We start from the raw sequence: 19,716 nt of genomic DNA, 5'->3' as shown, positions 1-19,716 counted from the left end.
TATTGCACATAAAAATAAAAATACAAATACACAGAGAGGAGAACAAAGGATCAAAGGAGGAGGAAGGAGAAGGAGAAGGAGAAGGAAGGAAGGAAGGAAGGAAGGAGGAGGAAGGAAGGAGGAGGAGGAGGAGGAAGGATTGTGTTAGTTTCACACAATGTGTCTTTTTTGCTGTAATATGAATCATATGAAAGACGCCGGCCGGTTTAGCAAGCAAATTCAATACAAACAATACACACTTGCGAACCAAAGCGAACGTACCCGATCGCACCCGAACTTAGCCGACACCATAGATCAGCGTTGTCGATTAGTCGGTCCTATCAGCGCAGATTAGTCGGCTAGTCGGCAAAATCCGTAGTCACCCCATCTCTAGTATTAATCCTACTTCAAGACACACCCTGTGTACGCAATTGGCGCGCGAGTGTGAAGGCCCCGATTACGGTTTACTTGGCAATGATCTGTGAATACTTCTAATATTACTTATAGATTTTTAGTTTTTTTATGTAGCCTTACCCTCGGTTTCGCTTCAGTAAACCGTTAGATCTGGTAGTCGAAATATTTAGTAATTTAACTTTTGCACCGCACTAAACGTAGCCTTGTTTACCTTAGACCACTAGACGGCCGAGTTACCTCAGTGTACATTACTATGCTAAAGCTATGCTAGATATTGTGAACCCTTACTAAATTCTTCTCTCCCTCAAACATAAAGGTGCGAACATACTATTAAAACCCGACCCCACGCCACGCTTGCGAAACGCTAGCCAACGCGTGTCGTACTAATCAGTCCCATATCCCATATATTTACTATGGTCAGTCGCAGATAGAGAAACATGCGTCGGACGACGTGGCGTGGTACGTTTCCGCCTTAAATATCGATGCACAAACGATAACACGAATGTGATAGAAGTCCATAGTTCACGCATTACGCCTGTCAACACAAGCGTTACATTGTGTATTTATTTTACTACGGCCATAAATTTTATTATTGACACTGTGCCACACGACAATGTTCAATGATGCGTTATTGACTATTGTGACTCTGCAGCCATCATTTGCGTTGCAATTCTGATCATCTGTGTAATATAATAAATATTAAGCAAAATCTAGGACATTACGCACACAAAAATTTAAATGCTAGAACGTTAAAAGATTTGAAATTGTATATTTTTTATCGAGGGACTAAAATAAGTCAATATATACCCGAGGTGGTTTGGTTAGCCTCTGTCTATTTATTTATCCGAGGGTTTATATTGACTTTTAGTCTCGAGGTGAAAACTCTATTTTTCTCTTCGATTGCGAGAAAACGCTTTCTGTGAAAGAATTAATGCGTTTCTTATTCCTCCAGTCCTTTAAGGACATTACTTTCATAGGTCAGGTTTTTAAATAAATCTTTCTAGATTTCGTTGGCAAATAATTATCAATTATGTGTTTTGCTCTTTGCTCGACATCATAATTTTCACTATCACTTGACGACATTGTGAGAATAATCAATTTATTTTAATCGTTTATGATTTACGCTCTACAACAATTTCAAAGTTTTCGCGGCTTTTTTCCAACCAGACACAGATATAACACAATCGCATCGGCCGCGGCGAAATGGTCCATACACACACTAGAATATAATATAGAATGGCGCCACCTTCTGCGGAAAAAGTATAGACTAACACTAGATTTTTTTACACTATGCAGGCTAATTTTATAGCAAAAATACTTAGATTACCTCTTTGGTCGTGCAATTAAAAAAAAACTAAAACAATGCAATAAAGGATTTTCATACATTTTTTCTGCTCTAGAGCAGAAAAGTCTCGCTTTGTGCTGGGTATTTAGTGCGGTTATGATGAAATTAAAGCATAGTTGGAAGAAAAATTTATTATGTTCTTCTGCAGGTTAGGTACGGGTCTATTCTCAGCAAGATAGGACTTGGGCTTTAAACAGACACCTTCGTTAATATCTACCGATTTGTTAGTTCTTTACCTCAAATGCATAAATTCCTTGTAGCGATTCATCGCATCGCATTTCACCTCGAAATAACAAAATTTCAATAGAATCTTGTAGGTAGGTACCTACACTTGACGCAATTTTTCGCGTAGCTTTTTACATTAGTAAAATTAATTTGTAGCATCTCATTTTTAGGGTTCCGGAGCCCAAATGGCAAAAACGGAACACTTATAAGTAGTTTCACCATGCCTGTCTGTCTGTCCGTCCGCCGCGTCCGCGGCTTTGCTCAGGAACTATCAATGCTAGAAAGCTGTAATTTTGCACGGATATATAACTATGTAAACTATGCCGGCAAAATGGTACAATAAAAAATAAAAAAATAAAATTTTAGGGTTACTTGTATTTTGACATTATCATCAGTGCAGCAGGGCTACTACGAAACTCAAAACTCGATAGTTCGTGTCGTGCGGTCCCTCTGACACTTATACTATTTAATACGAGAGCGAGAGGGACGGTACGACACGAACTTCGGAGTAGGCCCTCAAGAACTGTGCACGGTTTTAAAACTGCTATGCAAGGTCTTAAGCTAATGCTAATAATACGTTAAACGTAAGACACACAGTGGCCCCAAAATCATACAGTACAGAGCAAACATCTAAAATTCGTTACATCTTACGACATACACGAGTACGAATGTCGGTACATGGGCAAATGGAAAAAACAAACCTCAATCGGGCTAAAACGTTTGACGGCTTTAGCTGATATATGTTTTGATGGCTGATCGACAGAGTACAGAATGCTGCGTATCCATCAGAGAAGTATTTAGGGGACATTCATTTATTACGTAAGACGATTTAGGGGGGGGGGGGGAGGGGTTCAACCATGGCTTGTTTTTTCTTACAAGGGGGTGAAAAACTGGCAACAACGGTCTTACGTAATAAATGAATGGCCCCTTATGTGTTTCGAGGCATGTGTTTGTCATAAACATGAATCAATGGAAACGCTTCATTTACTTGGTTTATTGTCGCACAGCACAGCTCTAGTGGAAATAGTTGAGAGGAGCAAGGATAGGTAGGTAAATAAAGTGTTTATATTGGTTCATGAAAAACACATTCCTCGCAACGCATTCTCGCACATCTCTGGTGGAAACGTAGCCTTATCGTGGAATTTTTCAGCTTCCATAGCGACTTCTCCTATGTTTAAGTTTTCCTGTCCTGTTTTGGTTAGCTTGAAAAGATCCGTGTTAGGGATAAGTTCGCCTTTGTACTCTTTTGTTTTGTTGTTTTCTTTTTGTATTATTTTTGTGTTTTATGTACAATAAAGTATTTACATACATACATACATACATACATACTTCTCATTTATCGACTAGTATAGCTTATGCCCGCGACTTCATCTGCGTGGATCTAGGTTATCGCGCGGTGGCGCCCTCTACCGGAATAAAAGGTATCCTATGTTGATCAAAGGACCCAAAGGGTTCAAACTATCTATATACCAAATTTCATCAAAATCGGTTCAGTGGTTCCAACGTGAAACCGTAACAGACAGACATTTATAATATATTTTCCCTATCCAAATTTAAATTCATATCATTTATTCAGTAAATAGGCCGCAATGGGCACTTTAACGGAAAGACCATCATTGCCAAGAAGAATGCGCCGCAAGAAGCTTGGCAGAAAGTATTTTTTTCAAAATAAAATAAGTACAAATAAAATACTTAAAAACTACAGTAAGTATACAATTAAAGAAAAAAATACAAAATAATAATAACAATAATACACGGATGTATGGGGTCCCTTAGTTACAAAACTATCCCGTGGAAATATCGGGATAAAAAGTAGCGTATGTGTTATTCCAGACGTCCGGTTACCTACATACCAAATTTCATGCCTCTAAGCCCAGTGGTTGTTATTTCGAGATTTTATCTCTAGTTATCCCGTGGGAATATCGGGTCAAAAAGTCACTTAAGTGTTATTCCAGATGTCCAGTTACCTACATACCAAATTTCATGACTCTAAGCCCAGCGGTTATTATTTCGAGATTTTATCCCTATCCCGTGGGAATATCGGAATAAAAAGTAGCCTATGTGTTATTCCAGAGGTCCAGCTACCTACATACTAAATTTCATGGCTCAAAGCCCAGCGGTTGTTATTTTAAGATTTTATCCCTAGGTATCCCGTGAGAATATCGGGTAAAAAAGTCACCTATTTTTTATTCCAGACGTCCAACTACCTACATACCAAATTTCATGACTCTAAGCCTAGCGGTTGTTATTTCGAGATTTTATCCCTATCCCGTGGGAATATCGGGATAAAAAGTATCCTATGTTTTAATCCAGGTTATAAACTAACTTTCCGCCAAATTTCATCCAAATCCGTCCAGCCGTTTAAGCGTGAAAAAGTAACAAACATACTCACTCACTCACTCACTCACAAACTTTCACATTTATAATATTAGTAGGAAGTAGGATAGTAGGGAAGTAGGGATAATGTGGACTTAGTGCCTTTTGCGGTCGAGAAGGCTGGCCCCTGGAGGGTGGACGCCAGGTCGTTGGTGTGTGAGTTTGGCCGCAGGATGAGGGACAGAGGGGGACCCCCGTTCCGGGTTGTACTTGGTCCAGCAGGTCTCGTTGGCCATACAACGGGGCAATGCCGCTGGGGTAATGGGTACGTTTGGGCCAAGTAAGATGCGGAGAGATCTGGATTATTTCTTGTTTTATTTATTTAATTTATTAATTTTGATGTATTCTATTTCCTGGTATGAGTTTTAAAATAAGTTTTTGGAAAAAATGAAATTTTTTGAACTTGCAAGATTTGACTACAGACACGACAGACAGACAACGGGACAGGTGAAACAAAGTAAAAGCTTGTAAAATACATGTCCTATATTGTCTGATAATCTAATTAACTTTGTACTGAGCTAATAAGAAAGTCTACTGTAATGTGGCGCCAAAACTAGGATACCCACAAGGTAAACTGTTAGCAACAAATTAGGCGGAAACGTCAATTTAGCACTCTACCCACTAGCCGATCTGAACTGAACTGGCTGCGACCCGTTGACGTCACCGGGCACTAGATCTCGATGGTCATGGGTCAGTCATCACTTAAGCATCTGAAGTCTGAACTGTGCTAGTAAAGATAAAAGAGTCTCAAAAGAACCTCTTTCTCCTTTAGAGAAATAGGGTGGCAAATGAGCAAGTAGGTCACCTTATGGAATCCTGGACGTCCGCAACTTTAGTGGTTTGCCCATGCGTTGTCAGCCTGGAGAGCTATGATGGGATAGATCATGTCCAGCTCCAGGAGGAACAGACATCAGGACTAATATCTGACACAGCAAAGTGTACATAATATCTGATATGGCTCTATTTCTAGGACCGGTAGAAAGTTTCAGATATTTTTGCACGCTCTGCTGTGGCACCAACATTCACATACTTGCTCATTTAAGTATCATATTATTAGTAAAATTAAAATATAACATTACGCGACCATCATAAAACTTCTCAGGATGAAAAAGGCATACACTGGAAGTCTGGAAGGAAATCAAATAATTATGGCGTTTTGATATCCGGCTAAAGTTTGCCAGCTGAAGAAAACAAATCAATTGTTTGTAGGCTACTAGTTGGCTGGCACAGAGATGTCATTTACCTCACTTCACTATACTCGTACTGGTATTTTATTCTTACGTCTGCCTAAGGTTAATTATGGATATGGGTCACGACGAGCGTGTGACAGGATTATGACACATTGCCGCTAATTGGCCAAGGTGTTTTTTTCACATTCAGTACACTAATTAACCGAAGACATGAATGAATATAATAGGTATAAAGCAGTCTTAAGTCACGGGAAGCGTTCCCCGAAAGGACAGTTATGAATGAAAGATATTGTTTCTAATTTTGAAAATTTAGTTTTTAAATTTATAAATATCAAATATAAATAAATATCAAGGGACAATTCACACCAATTGACCTAGTCCCAAAGTAAGCTTAGCAATGCTTGTGTTATGGGTACTTAGCAACGGATAAATATAATTATATAGATAGATACATACTTAAATACATATTAAACACCCAAGACCCGAGAACAAACATTCGTATTTTTCATACAAATATCTGCCCCGACACGGGAATCGAACCCGGGACCTCAAGCTTCGTAGCCAGGTTCTCTAACCACTAGGCCATCTGGTCGTGTAATTTATGACCGCGAGATAGTATCAAATAAACAAAAGATAACCTAATTATCGTAGAAAAATTAAAAACCCTCTACATTGTTTGTTTGTTTGTTTATACTCATTATTGTATAAAAAGAAAATACAAAAATGTTACAAAAAAGTGCTAAGTACAAAGGCTGACTTATCCGTGAAGGAACCTCTGCCAGTCAACATTTGTCATTTCCAAGTTCAACATCAGCTGAACCGATTTTTATCAAACAGCATAACGTGACAAAAGCCGCATCGAAATCGGTCCATCCGTTTGAGAGCTACAATGCTACAAACAGACGACAGACATTGGCGTCAAATTTATAATACCCTAAACTGTTTGTGTGTTGGAAATTAAAAACTAAAATTTTGAGACATTTAGGCCAGCCACAGACCTACAAACCGATTCTGTTCTGTAAGAACAAAAAAAAAACCGGGTTCATCATCACACACATGCCGACAGGTCAGAATGATCTGATCGGTGATAGGTACTGCCGATTGTTTGCTGACCGGGCATTCTCGCCGACCCGGGTCGGTAGGTATGATTTTGTACTGCATTCTGGTCTTCCGGTTTCAATTATTTTCGCTATTTTCGGAATCGGTAAGCCTGCAGGGCAGTAGCACTCGAAACTCGAAGTTCGTATCGTGCTCGTGCGGTCCCTCTGACACTTATACTATTTAATACGAGAGCGAGAGGGAGGGTACGATACGAACTTCGAGTTTCGAGGTTCGTAGTATCCCTGCTGTGTTCGGTCTTAAGTATATGAAACGAGATCCAAGTACATAGGTAGGTATTAGGCATAGGTTAAGTAACTAATGCAGCTCCTGATTTTCTGAGCCGTGCTTTGTCAATTTCTTAGTTAGTATTGAAATCCTCTAGATTAGCACTTACTTGTCGCCGGTGAATGAGGCAGTCTCGTCGTTTAGGTGAAACATGGAGTCCTTGTAGCCCCAGCCGTACCATTTTAGCAGGTCTTGTCTGTAAAAGTAATAAATAATTAGTGAAGCATCGGAGCAGGCCCTATACTACGAAGTAAAAATTCGAACTTCGATTTTCTTAATAGCCCCCCCAAATGATGTCAAACGGAGTACCTTAAGAGCGAGAAAAGGAGCAAACGAATGAATTAAACAAAGAATCTTTGCTAACGTTGAACATGAAACTACCGTGAGGTTACCTCATCTAATGGAATAAACCGAGGAAGAGGAAGAAGGACGGCGGCGGGCTACCAATAAGCAAACATAGAGAGCATAGTCCTCACCGCACATGCTGAACCTGTACCTTTTGCACATATGTACCTACCTTCTCGGTTACATATTTGAGTATCGAAAGTTAAAATACCTACGGGTAAAACGTCGATGTTCAAAATATCGAAAATTAAAAGCTCCTATTCCGCTCAGTTGAGGCGCTTCGCTCCTTGACGCAATACTAACCTAACCTTACCTAACCTATTGAACATGAATTACCAAAAATGTTTGGTTCGTTTAGGTAAACTGTGACCACAACAATGCTAAAAATTTCTAGAGTATGTAAAATAAATGCTATTAAGAGAAAGCAGATTTGTATGTACGATATTTTAATTTTCGACATTTTAATATGTTGACATTTACAACTTTAATTGGCTATCGATATTTTTACTCATTCGTTATTTTAATCAATCGATATTTAAATCTTAGATATCTCGACCATAGGTATAACAACTTTTGATATTGTGATACAATCGATATTTTTATTTTCTATATTTTGAACATCGACATTTTAACCGTAGGTATTTTAATTTTCGATATTCAAATATGTAACCTTCTCACTAATATATGTGTTTTTTCATTTTTATTTTTATTTGTTTATTCCTTCTTTCTTTCTACGAATTAGCCCGAAACATGTCTTGCTAAACCCGATTTAAGACGTGAGTTATTCGGATTTTTATTATTAAATAATCCTTACTAATATTATAAATGGGACGCAAGCAGATGGGAGGGATGGGAGGCAAGGATCTTCAACCAATGTGTCCTGCCGGTTTTAACTTACGGAGCAGAAACTTGGGTAGCAACTAAAGCTGTGGCCGAAAAGCTCCGAGTTGCCCAAAGAGCAATGGAGAGGAAACTGGTTGGAGTTACAACTGGTTGGAGGGACAGCAAACCTCGATAGAAGGATAGCGAAGCTCAAATGGCAATGGGCGGGACATATTGCCCGAAAAACCGATTCGTTCGAGTTGTTCTGAATCAGAGACCATGGGAACAGAAAAGACCAGTAGGCAGACTGCAAATGAGATGGAAAGACGATATATAAAAAGGTGGCGGGCAGCAACTGGACTCTAACTGCCCAAAATAGATCGGAGTGGAAGAGATTGTAGGAGCAGGCGCCTACACCAAGAATTTGGTAGAAGGCTGAGAAGAAGAAGAAGATGATTATAAATGGGACAGTAAGTACGTATGTCTGCGTGTTACCTGCCACAGTACAGGATACCATGGTCATCCTACATTAATTATACTATACCTACATAAATGCCTATGGAGAATTTCCACTACGACTTAGATCGTACGTCAATATTCACGACTTTGTTATGCATTTGAAAATGACAACTTAACCGTGCTAATATTTATTTTATTACTAGCTTTTGCCCGCGGCTTCACCCGCGTGGAATTCGCTGATCTCTCGGAAACTGCGATGCATTTTTCCGGGATAAAAAGTAGGCTATGTCACTTTTTGGCCTATAAACTATCTCCATGCCAAAAATCAAGACGGACAAACACAATAACATATAAACACACACACTTTCGCATTTGTAATATTAGTACCTATTAGACTTAGCTGCGCTACAGCCGCTGTAATGTGAAAGGATTCGATGTGCAGCGCTTCAGTCGCGCGACAAAAGCGCTCTAAATGCGAAAGTCTGTCTCGCTGCCTGTCTGTCTGTTAGCTGTTACATACATTGTCGAATCGCTCAACGGATTAGATAACGATTGATAATGTGAGACCCTGGAAAGGACAAAAGATAGTTTTCATAACGGAAAATTGCAGTTTCCACGGGACAGCAATTAACGAATTATTGGTGGACGAAGACGCGGGTAAACGCTACTTAGTTACTCATAAGTATCAAAAACTTTTTAAAGAGGTAGTTTTGCTCATAGGCTAAACTTTAGTACGGTAACAATGAGTTTGTCATAAAATTATTTTCGAAATAGAAAAATATCTTAGAAAAAAGTTTGGTTCCATGTACTTATCACGTATTTGCGACTTAAAACTGATCGCTCTAAATATGTACCTACTGAATTAGAAAAATTGGTAGGCTCCTGATCACCAATTTAAAATCATGATATTATTTAAGTCCACACTTGATCGGAACATGCAATGCAATAAAGACATCGGAACTACATAAAGAACGTTTTTATTTTTATACAAAAAAGGACAATCTATTGAGATAAGTACGCTTTAAATACCTTCTTTAACACGCTTTATTCATTATTCTTATCTATGTAGACGATTTTGCTGCAGCAAAATTATCTTGGGGTAGGCCTATGCCCACCAGGTGGACGGCCTACTTCTGATATTACATTATGATGGTGATGATGAATATGACAGTCTAATGAATTCGTAGAAGCATTGCGATAAAAGGGGGAGGGATTAATAATGGATATTGTGCTCATTGTCTCACGATTTGCACAGTCAATCGATTTATAATGCAAGTCATTTGCTACGTAGGTATACAATAATATCGCGGACATGACATGGATTCCGTAAACTTAACCGTTATAGTTTTCCTTGAAAGTTTGATATACTTACTACTACCATCTTGAATTTTTTTAATTTTTTCCACCCACCGGTTTAGATTTTAGAGGGGGGGGGACGCTCGATTTTAATGAAAATATACACTGTAAAGTTGAATATTTCGCAAACAAATCACTGAATCGAAAAACCCACCCCACACTATAGGGTTGGATGAGAAAAAAAAATCACCCCCACTTTACGTCTATGTGAGGTACCCAAAAAAATTACAGCTTTGTATCATTGATAGTCCCTGAGCAAAGCCGCGGACGGACGGACGGACAGACAGACAGACAGACATGGCGAAACTATAAGGGTTCCGTTTTTGCCATTTTGGCTCCGGAACCCTAAAAAGGTCAAATTTATTATTGACAAAATTAATTAATTCACCCTGCTGCTATAGTGATATGGACATTTTATAAAGTAACTTATTCAAGTTGATCAGTACCACTCACTACCATGAGTTTACAGTGACCGTACTCGATAGCGACGGCGTAAATTATTTGTATAGAGAATTGTACAGCGCCTCTACAAATAATTTACGCCGTCGCTATCGAGTACGGTCACTGTAAACTCATGGTATGGTAGTGGTACAGGTTATTTTGATAGATAACCGTAGGGGGAGAAATTTCCTCGAGTGGCGACCACAATCCGGTAAAAAAGAGGTAAATAAAAAAGAGGGCAGTATTGAAATGTTTTAGCTCTGTATAAAAACGACTTATTATTCATTGTGACAAGTTATATACAAGCTTGTTTTTTATTTTATTCTACTGGATGGCAAACGAGCAAGTGGGTCTCCTGATAGTAAGAGATCACCACCGCCCATAAACATCTGCAGCACCAGGGGTATTGCAGATGCGTTGCCAACCTAGAGGCCTAAGATGGGATACCTCAAGTGCCAGTAATTTCACCGGCTGTCTTACTCTCCACGCCGAAATACAACAGTGCAAGCACTACTGCTTCACGGCAGGATTAGCGAGCAAGATGGTGGTAGCAATCCGGGCGGACCTTGCACAAGGTCCTACCACCTGCAAAAATATTATTAAAACTTCTAATTTCAAAGTGATACTCCTACCTGCATCTGTCAGGAAGTGGCAAACGAATCGCCCAGAACAAGCAGATGTTAGAAGGGTACATCAGTAGAGTCCTCTTTTTTTCAATTTTATCAACTGAGCTATACTCACATTGGTGCAGTTCATTGCCACAAACCAGTTTGTGACTTGAGAATTGTGTTTTTCTCTGTAGCTCTTATTTAAATTTGTATTACGCCGTCACTCCCACTCTTTGTATTATTATCCTGATCAACTCTTGACGAACTGGGTTCTCGGGAACCGGGGAGCCCTGTTGGCACTATACCCCTGGAGGCCGCGCCAAAGCTCGCATAATTGTGGCAAGTAATGTTTTGTCAGAATTATTGTTTGTCATAATTTTTTCCCCAGTGAAAGCGTAAATTTTTCCGAAAATTTTAAATGATCATCCTATAAAAAAACTGTAGGTTAGGTTAGGTTTGTTTTACAACAATTCGGAACCATTATTGGATTCAGAGAAAAAATAATGATGACAAACAATACATTCTGACTTGCAACAACTATTTATGCGAGCTGATATTCGGTATTCGATGGAGTATCCATTCTAAATGACTTTGCTCTATGCTTAGGTCAGGTAAGTATACATAAAATTTTATGACCATCCTTGTTAGCGGTTTGCGGTTAAAGGCTAAACGGTTAAGCCCTCCTATATTTTATACATAAAACTCACAAGGCCAAGTCTATGGTGCACCCTGCGATAGAAAATAAGTGTTTTTCTTTGTTATTATAATTGTTTTTGCAAAATTTTATACAATGGATATATTTAGTCAGGGTCGCCGTCATCGAAACCGATGTGGAGGACTATCTACAACTGAATAATCCTCCACATATATATTATACATATTATTATTATTACATATATATTATATATGTGGAGGATTATTCAGTTGTAGATATTTTGAACTTTCGATATTTTAGCCGTTCGATATTTCGGTTTTAGGAATTTCAGACGTCGATCGATATGATTGTAGATATTTAGATCATTCGATATTTTGACCGTCGACGTTTTAACTTTAGATATTTTAAATGTCCATATTGCCTAGTGCCCTATTAATCAGGCTCTATGTTTTAAATATTGCTTTGTCCACCACAGGACAATTTTGTCAGTGTCTTGTCACTATAGACTCAAGTGTAACATAATGTAAAAAAGCATCCAAGAAAACCAATATGAGAGGCAATGGCGGATGAAAAATACCTAATCGGCTACAATACAATACATACTTTTTGAATTGTCAAAACGTAAATTCTTCCATAGATTTTTCATCACACTTGCTCGTGAATAGTGTCGTATAATATGCAGGCTAACTTGATGAGGGACTTTTTTTACGTATATTACACCCAAGGGCGTATTTTTTATTTCTTGTAGGTTCGTCGAATATACTGTCAATAAATTCCACTATGATTTCCTTGACAAAAGTATGGGATGTCAACATGACATTGGTAGCACGAATGTTCCACCCTGGTACAGTCGGACCATTTGATTCCTGACTCACAGTAAGTGTTATAATAAATTCCCTTCTCAAGCAATGCGACGTCACTATGAATTTTTCTACGAAAAGGTGCCACAGTGGGTCACGATCCAGTTGGTGTGAGTGTAGATATTTACTAACCAATTTGTTCCTCAATGATCACACACACACCAACACACAAACATCACGCCTGTGTTCCCAAATGGGGTAGGCAGAGCACACGAAACGTTACCCCTACGGAGCCACTTATAGCAATTTTAGGTTTTAAATTTGACAAAACCGGTACAATAGTGACAGGTTGCTAGCCAATATATCCTCAATGATCACATTAATAATCCACACTATTATAAATGCGCAAGTGTGTGTGTTTGTATGTTTGTCCATCTTTCACGTCGAAACGGAGCGACTTGTGCTAGGCCTAATAGTTTACGCGTGCGAAGCCGCGGGTAAAGGCTAGTTATAAATAAATAAACATCACGGGAAACTTGACACCAATTGACCTAGTCTCAAAGAAGCAAAACTTATCATATGGGTACAGACACCAGCACCAATATCTGACACAACAAACCGGCGTGCATAAATATCTGATACGACTCTATTTCTAGGGCCGGAAGGATTTGTCAGATATTTTTGCACGCTGCACTGTGGCAGATATCTATGCAGGTACTAAGAATGGATACACATAATTGATTAAATAGAGAGAAACATACGTACCTAAATATATATTAAGGACCCAAGACTCCAGAACAAAAATTCGAAATTTTCATACATAATTCTGCCCTCACCCTGGGATTGAACCTGGGACCTCAGGGACCTCAAGATTTGTAGTCAAGTTCTCTAACTGGACTGGACTATTCGGTCGTTAAAATTCAGTCAGTGTCAGGTATTGAGTACTATTAGATAAATGTTCTTCCGAAATTCTCGCGGAATATAGAGCTAATCAATATTTTATTTTTCTACGGGAGCGAAGCCTCGGGGATCAGCTAGTAAAATATATACATTATGTGATTTTCGCCATATATATTATATTTCGTAACGATGATAAGCCACATGGCACTAGAAATACTAGAAATAAGCTCAAAGGTCCATCTTATAAACCGGCTAGAACCGAAAATTCGTCTTTGGGAAATTAAATAATACCCCATCCATCATGTCAGCCGAAAGTCGTCCACAGCTGGACATAGGCCTCCTCCAAGGCTCTCCACTCAGACCGGTCTTGTGCTTTCCGCATCCACCGCGAACCCGCGGTCATAATACCTACCTATGGCTTTTTAACAATATTCTAAAAATATCGTTTTCCGATCAGATACAAAATTCAAATCCATTGTCAAGAAGACATTAATACACACACATTAAGTACTTAATTCGTTTGCCAGCTATATGATAAAAAAATACCTGTCTGGAACGTCTTTAAAAATTAATCATTGATCATAGTATAATAAGTAATATTTTTCTAAGGATTTGGTATTTTATACGGAATCTTCCAAGTTTAGTTATATTTTATACCTTAGGCTGGTATTTACTCTTAAACTACTAATAATTCTGAAGCAAACTTAGCCGTTATAGTTTTCCTTGAAAGTTTGATATACTTACTAACATCGTAAATTTTTTCAAAATTTTCCACCCACCGGTTTAGATTTTAGATGGGGGGGGGGGCGCTCGATTTTAATGAAAATTTGCACTTTAAAGTTGAATATTTTGCAAACAAATCACTGAATCGAAAAGCAACACAATTTTAGCAACCCCCCTAATGATTTTAAAATACCTATCCAACGGTACCCCACACTACAAGGTTGGATGAGAAAAAAAAATCACCCCCACTTTACGTCTATGGGAGGTACAATAAAAAAAATATTTTTTATTTTTTTATTGTAATACTATTTTGTCGGTATAGTTTACATACATATTCGTGCAAAATTACAGCTATCTAGCAATGATAGTCGCTGAGCAAAGCCGCGGACGGACGGACAGACAGACAGACATGGCGAAGCCATTTTGGCTCCGGAACCCTAAAAAGAAAAATGTTCTACAATATTAAAGAATATATCAATATCTACAAAAAATCTTCGCGATACCACAATGTCCAACTATTGTCGTTATGTCACTACAACTACTTTTTTACATTTAAAAAGTTGACTGAAATGACGACTAAAATCAGACCATGTTATACATACCTTTGTATTAATCCTTATCCAAATAAATAATTTCATATTCAATATGGTTTCAATACCTGTAGATTACTTTTTGAATTATCCTAATCGGGCATTCCATTCAAAAGATTTAACGAATTTAAAAATATCAATCTAACCAAAAAATGCATTTACTCTTCGTGTTGACGCGCCCCGACGTCGCGCGGGTCGGGTGTTCTTTTTGGGGAATGGAGCTGAAAAATGTGTGTAAAGTGCCCTTTTTAGAGTTCTGTGCCCTAAGGGTAATAAAAACGGGGCCTATTACTGACTCCACTGTCCGTATCTGTCTGTCTGTCACTAGGCTGTATCTCATGAACCGTAATAGCTAGACAGTTGAAATTAAAATAGAATAAATATTTAAGGGGGGCTCCCGTACAAACGTGTTTTTTTTGTCGATTTTTGCTAATGTCTAATGTTGTATAGGTATGGAACCTTTCGTGTGGGAGTCCGACTCGCACTTGACCGCTTTTTTTTATTTTGCCCGTGCGAAGCCGGGGTGGGTCGCTAGTTAATTATAAAGTTTTGAGTATTGTTATCGATATCGACCGAGTGAATAAATCACTGACCTCAGATTTTGACATGCCTTACTTGGCTGAACATGTCATGGCAAACAATAATATACTTACGTATAACAACACCTTATCCATACTAATATTATAAATGCGAAAGTGTGTGTTTGTATGTTTGTCGGTCATTCACGTCGAAACGGAGCGTCAGATCGACGTGTTTTTTGGCATTTATTTTATGGGCCAGAGAGTGACATATGCTACTTTTTGTCCCGGAAAAATGCACAGTTCCCGAGGGAACAGCATGCGATAACCGAATTCCACGCGGGCGAAGCCTAATCATATGTTCATTGTGGCTAAATTTCATTTCATTTTGCCATACTTGCCATTACAGACGTCATGTAAAAAATTTACGCAACCCAGTGAGAGTCGAGTTGTTGCGACGCCACGCCACTGATTGTTACGGAATAGCTTTACTCGTAACACTAAAACTCCGAAAGGGGGTAAGAGGGTCCATATAGAGTGACATAAAATTCTATATCCAAATATTTTCCAACTAACAATTTGTAGATTAATAATCACTTTTCCTATACCTATGTAGTTTTTTCCTATACCTACCTAAGAAAAAAGTCAATATAAGGTCGCCTTTAAAATTATCGATCCATTATTCAGCATTATTGTAAGATTTTATTTATACACAGCTGTTGTTAATTCGATTTATAATATTTTTGGTGGCCACTCGTGACAGATCACAATCGTTGTTGTGAGGCATTTCTAATCTACACTGACAAGCAAAAATAAAGGGTCGGTTACTAAAATCGCAATAGGTCCTGAACTATTAAAGATATTTTATTTTCTTGATTTAAAAAGTACAGTCAGGGCAAAGATATCGACACAGCCAAAGTTACAAAAAAATGTATACACGACTTTATGCACTTAAAATTAAGGCCGTGTATACATATTTTTGCAACTTTGGTCGTGTCGATATCTTTGCCCTTGACTGTACCTACATTAAAGCTAATTTAATTACGCGTAAGTTAACTTAACGTAAATAATAAAACTCTTTATTATTATTAAACTCATTTTAAAAGAAGAAGCTATCACAGAGGGTTTTGTAGTTATCGTCATTTTTGTAACCGACCCTTAATGCTTTTGTAGAAAAGCAGTCGATTTTTTTGTGAATGAGTAGGAAAAGTAAGTACCTAAATTAAAGAGATTATCTTTCCGGTGACGAATGCACTAGTCCCAAAACGCACTATGAGTCAATACACTCTAATTTCGAAAGCCCCTCTTCTCATAAGAAACTAGGCCCAAAACACCATATTTCCAAAAAGGCTCATTCTCGATTTACACGAGAACCATTGAGAACTAGTCCCAAAATACACCTTTCCCAAAATACCCCAAATTGTGTTCACCTGTAGGTGGCGTAATACTTCATTCTCATAATGCATAGTTCTCAAAACACTCTAGTTCCAAAATACCCTAATTCCTTTTCTTTTATTTTCGAATGACTCTTTGAAATTGCTTTCAGCCGTAACGACCTATTATCTGACGGTTTTAAATGAATACAAAAGCGAGACATTAAATAAATGTTAGATTTTATTATTTCATACACGGTAGTTTTAGTATTTTATTACAGTTTATTCGTGCAAATAATGAATCTCAAGCGGTTTTATCTCTTACGACACCGACTTTCTTTAAAGAGTGAAGTCGTCGTCGTACTTAAGTATGGAAGCGTTTAAACTTAATACTTTTAATATTTCTAGTTTTATTTAAAAAAAGTTATTAATGTAATTTTACTCAATAGTTAACGATAAATTATTGAAATTTTCTGATATCAGATATATTTACGGAACTATCGCCTGGCTACACAACGATTACACCCTGTATATAGCTCAAAATAATATTTCAATAAAAATTGTTTTTGCAAAAATACTCTTGGCGTAAAAACGGGTAACGGTTACGGCTGAAAGCAATTTCAAAGAGTCATTCGAAAATAAAAGAAAAGGAATTAGGGTATTTTGGAACTAGAGTGTTTTGAGAACTATGCATTATGAGAATGAAGTATTACGCCACCTACAGGTGAACACAATTTGGGGTATTTTGGGAAAGGTGTATTTTGGGACTAGTTCTCAATGGTTCTCGTGTAAATCGAGAATGAGCCTTTTTGGAAATATGGTGTTTTGGGCCTAGTTTCTTATGAGAAGTGGGGCTTTCGAATTTAGAATGTATTGACTAATAGTGCGTTTTGGGACTAGTGCATTCGCCACCGGAAAGCTTTAATATATAAGTAATATATGATGATTAGTGATGGTCATGATTAAAATTTGATGATTTTTTTTTTTCGGACTTACAATAATCGGAGTTGAAATGTTATGCGATCTCTGGCGCATCCTCTAGCTCGTGGTTATCAGAATTATGTATTACTACATGTTATTAAAATGAGTACGCCACATAATATCAGTCAGACACCTTATCTTGAGATAAGATAGTAAAACTTATTTTTACTACGAATTTTGTGAGTCTTCCAATATTATTTGGGATGGTCTTATTAACCATGACTGGGCGAAGGTACTTTTACGTATACCTATGGTACATTGTGCATTTAATGTCAGTAAAGAACCCACGGACCTAAAGTATGGAAAATGTGGTTTCAGTTAAATATCCTGAGATTTTGATATGTTATAGATTTCAAAGTCCTGAACAAACATATCTAAGGGTGCTACTTACCTCTGTTTCGGAGTCCCTTTCAGAGTTTAGTTTAGTTTTTTAGAGACTTTTGTTCAGGACTTTGAAACCACATTTTCACCAATGATGATAAAGAAAACACTTCAGACCTCTTGCGAAACCGATAAAATGCGCGGCAAAATAAAAACTTTTTGAAAGAGTACTTAAAACGAAAGTGCACACTGCACTGCGTAATCCTCGTTGTTATTCCAAAACAGCATGGAGTTGGTCTATATTTAGTTGGACGCCTAGTTAATTATATCCAGAGATATGGAGCAGGTCACTGGTGCCGGCAGTACAAATTTAAACAAATTAACAAAACGCTCTTTATTCGTATCATTGAACATTCCAAAGCCTAATAAATCTATTAACTTTATTATTATAATCCACACAACATCTAGCGCATGAAATTCTAAAATTATTTATCAGGATTTAGAAATAAATAGGTACTGAACTACTGATTGTAACAAACTCACCTTCGCCTAGGAATAACACTCTTTACTTTTATAACTGTGTTGGTCCCACTATTTATATTTCCATCCTGTTTCTTTTTAACACTGGACGTTTTATTTTTATCACTATCACCTATTCCGATGTTCCTGTTATGAACATTTTCCGCGTTTACTTGTGAGCTGCTTGCAGATGCAGCTGACATTTTTAAGCGATGATTATAGATTTCTGTCGGAAACCCATTTGGTACGAATTTTATAAATCGCGCAGCCTGCCGCGCATGTGGTGACAAATGCTCGGTCGGTAAAGCAGCGATAGGGGGTGGTTATATCTAAGCGCCATCTGGTTATCACGGTTGACACTATCTTAATGTCGATTGCAGCGCCACCTTATCATGTTAGCATTGAACCATTTGAGCAAGGTGACGTCCTGTTATTTCAGTAGTTTAACAGATTTTAAATAGATGGCAGCAGTACTGTTTTTAAATTATTTTCCAAAAAGGAATTGTGTATCAATCAACGAAAGCGCCTGGCTGGGGGAAAATCGAAGTTCGTATCTATCGTACTGTCCCTCGCACTCTCGTAAAAAATAATTAGCGTCAGCAGGACGGTACGGGTAGGTACGATACGAACTTCGATTTTTGAATTTCGAAGTAGCCCCCCTGCAACGATTGGGACAGAATCTCCTATAAAAGATTTTAAAATATTACGCAAGCTTGTAAAATCATAGACCTATCCTATCTACAGCATGCCCGATGAGGCCTCCTGTTCACGGCTAAATATAATTCGCATTAATTATCTGACTGCGACGACATCTAGCCTGACATAATATTTTGTGAATACTGAAAGCTACTAAGTAGGTATAATTAATTAGGTACTTAGCAGGTTTCATTGATTAATACGGTACTTGACAACTGTTGAATTTACCATAATCTGTATATCATTATAAAAATATAGATATACAGACAATGTTTAGCAAATAGAAAAATCAATTCTCTTAAAAATTGGATTTATAACGATTTTTTGAAAATCTATATACATATCTGTCTCTTTTCTCTATGAAGCTAGTACCTGGCGCTACTTGCATGTGACGTCACATGATAGTACAGTAAGTCTTTCTCTGTCTAATCTTGAATTTAAAACCTTTATAACTGTTATATTTAACGATAACTTAAAAAATGTGTTTCTGTTCGATAATAACATGCATTGTCAAGCTTTAATTTATAATACATGTTTTTTTTTCATTTTAATGCTGTCATTAGCAATGCAACGGACGTCCGTTGTTCGCGTGAAAAACCATAAAGTAATATACCAAAACGAAATCAAATATTAAAAACGAATTAAGACGTTATTCTGACATAGAAATGTGTATATAAGAATAACCGTCTGTAGA

The 19,716-nt window shown here is 37.7% G+C and overlaps 1 protein-coding gene across 1 annotated transcript in view; it reads right to left on the bottom strand.

Annotated features, from left to right (window-relative positions):
- Positions 1 to 18,819, bottom strand: part of LOC141429214 (alkylglycerone-phosphate synthase-like) — a 35,302-nt gene extending 16,483 nt beyond the window's left edge. Inside the window, exons 1-2 of the mRNA XM_074089488.1 lie at positions 18,351 to 18,819; positions 7,025 to 7,111 (exon numbers count right to left, since the gene is read on the bottom strand). Coding sequence (XP_073945589.1) covers positions 7,025 to 7,111; positions 18,351 to 18,529 — 266 coding nt within the window. The 5' untranslated portion in view covers positions 18,530 to 18,819. The remainder of the gene's footprint in view (positions 1 to 7,024; positions 7,112 to 18,350) is intronic.
- Between the last annotated feature and the right edge of the window lie 897 nt (positions 18,820 to 19,716).

This window comes from Choristoneura fumiferana, chromosome 6, assembly GCF_025370935.1.
Source record: "Choristoneura fumiferana chromosome 6, NRCan_CFum_1, whole genome shotgun sequence".
In the NCBI taxonomy this organism is placed as follows: Eukaryota; Metazoa; Arthropoda; class Insecta; order Lepidoptera; family Tortricidae; genus Choristoneura; species Choristoneura fumiferana.
The sequence above is the reverse complement of the archived record's forward strand: the minus strand, read 5'-3'. Positions and strand labels throughout refer to the sequence as shown.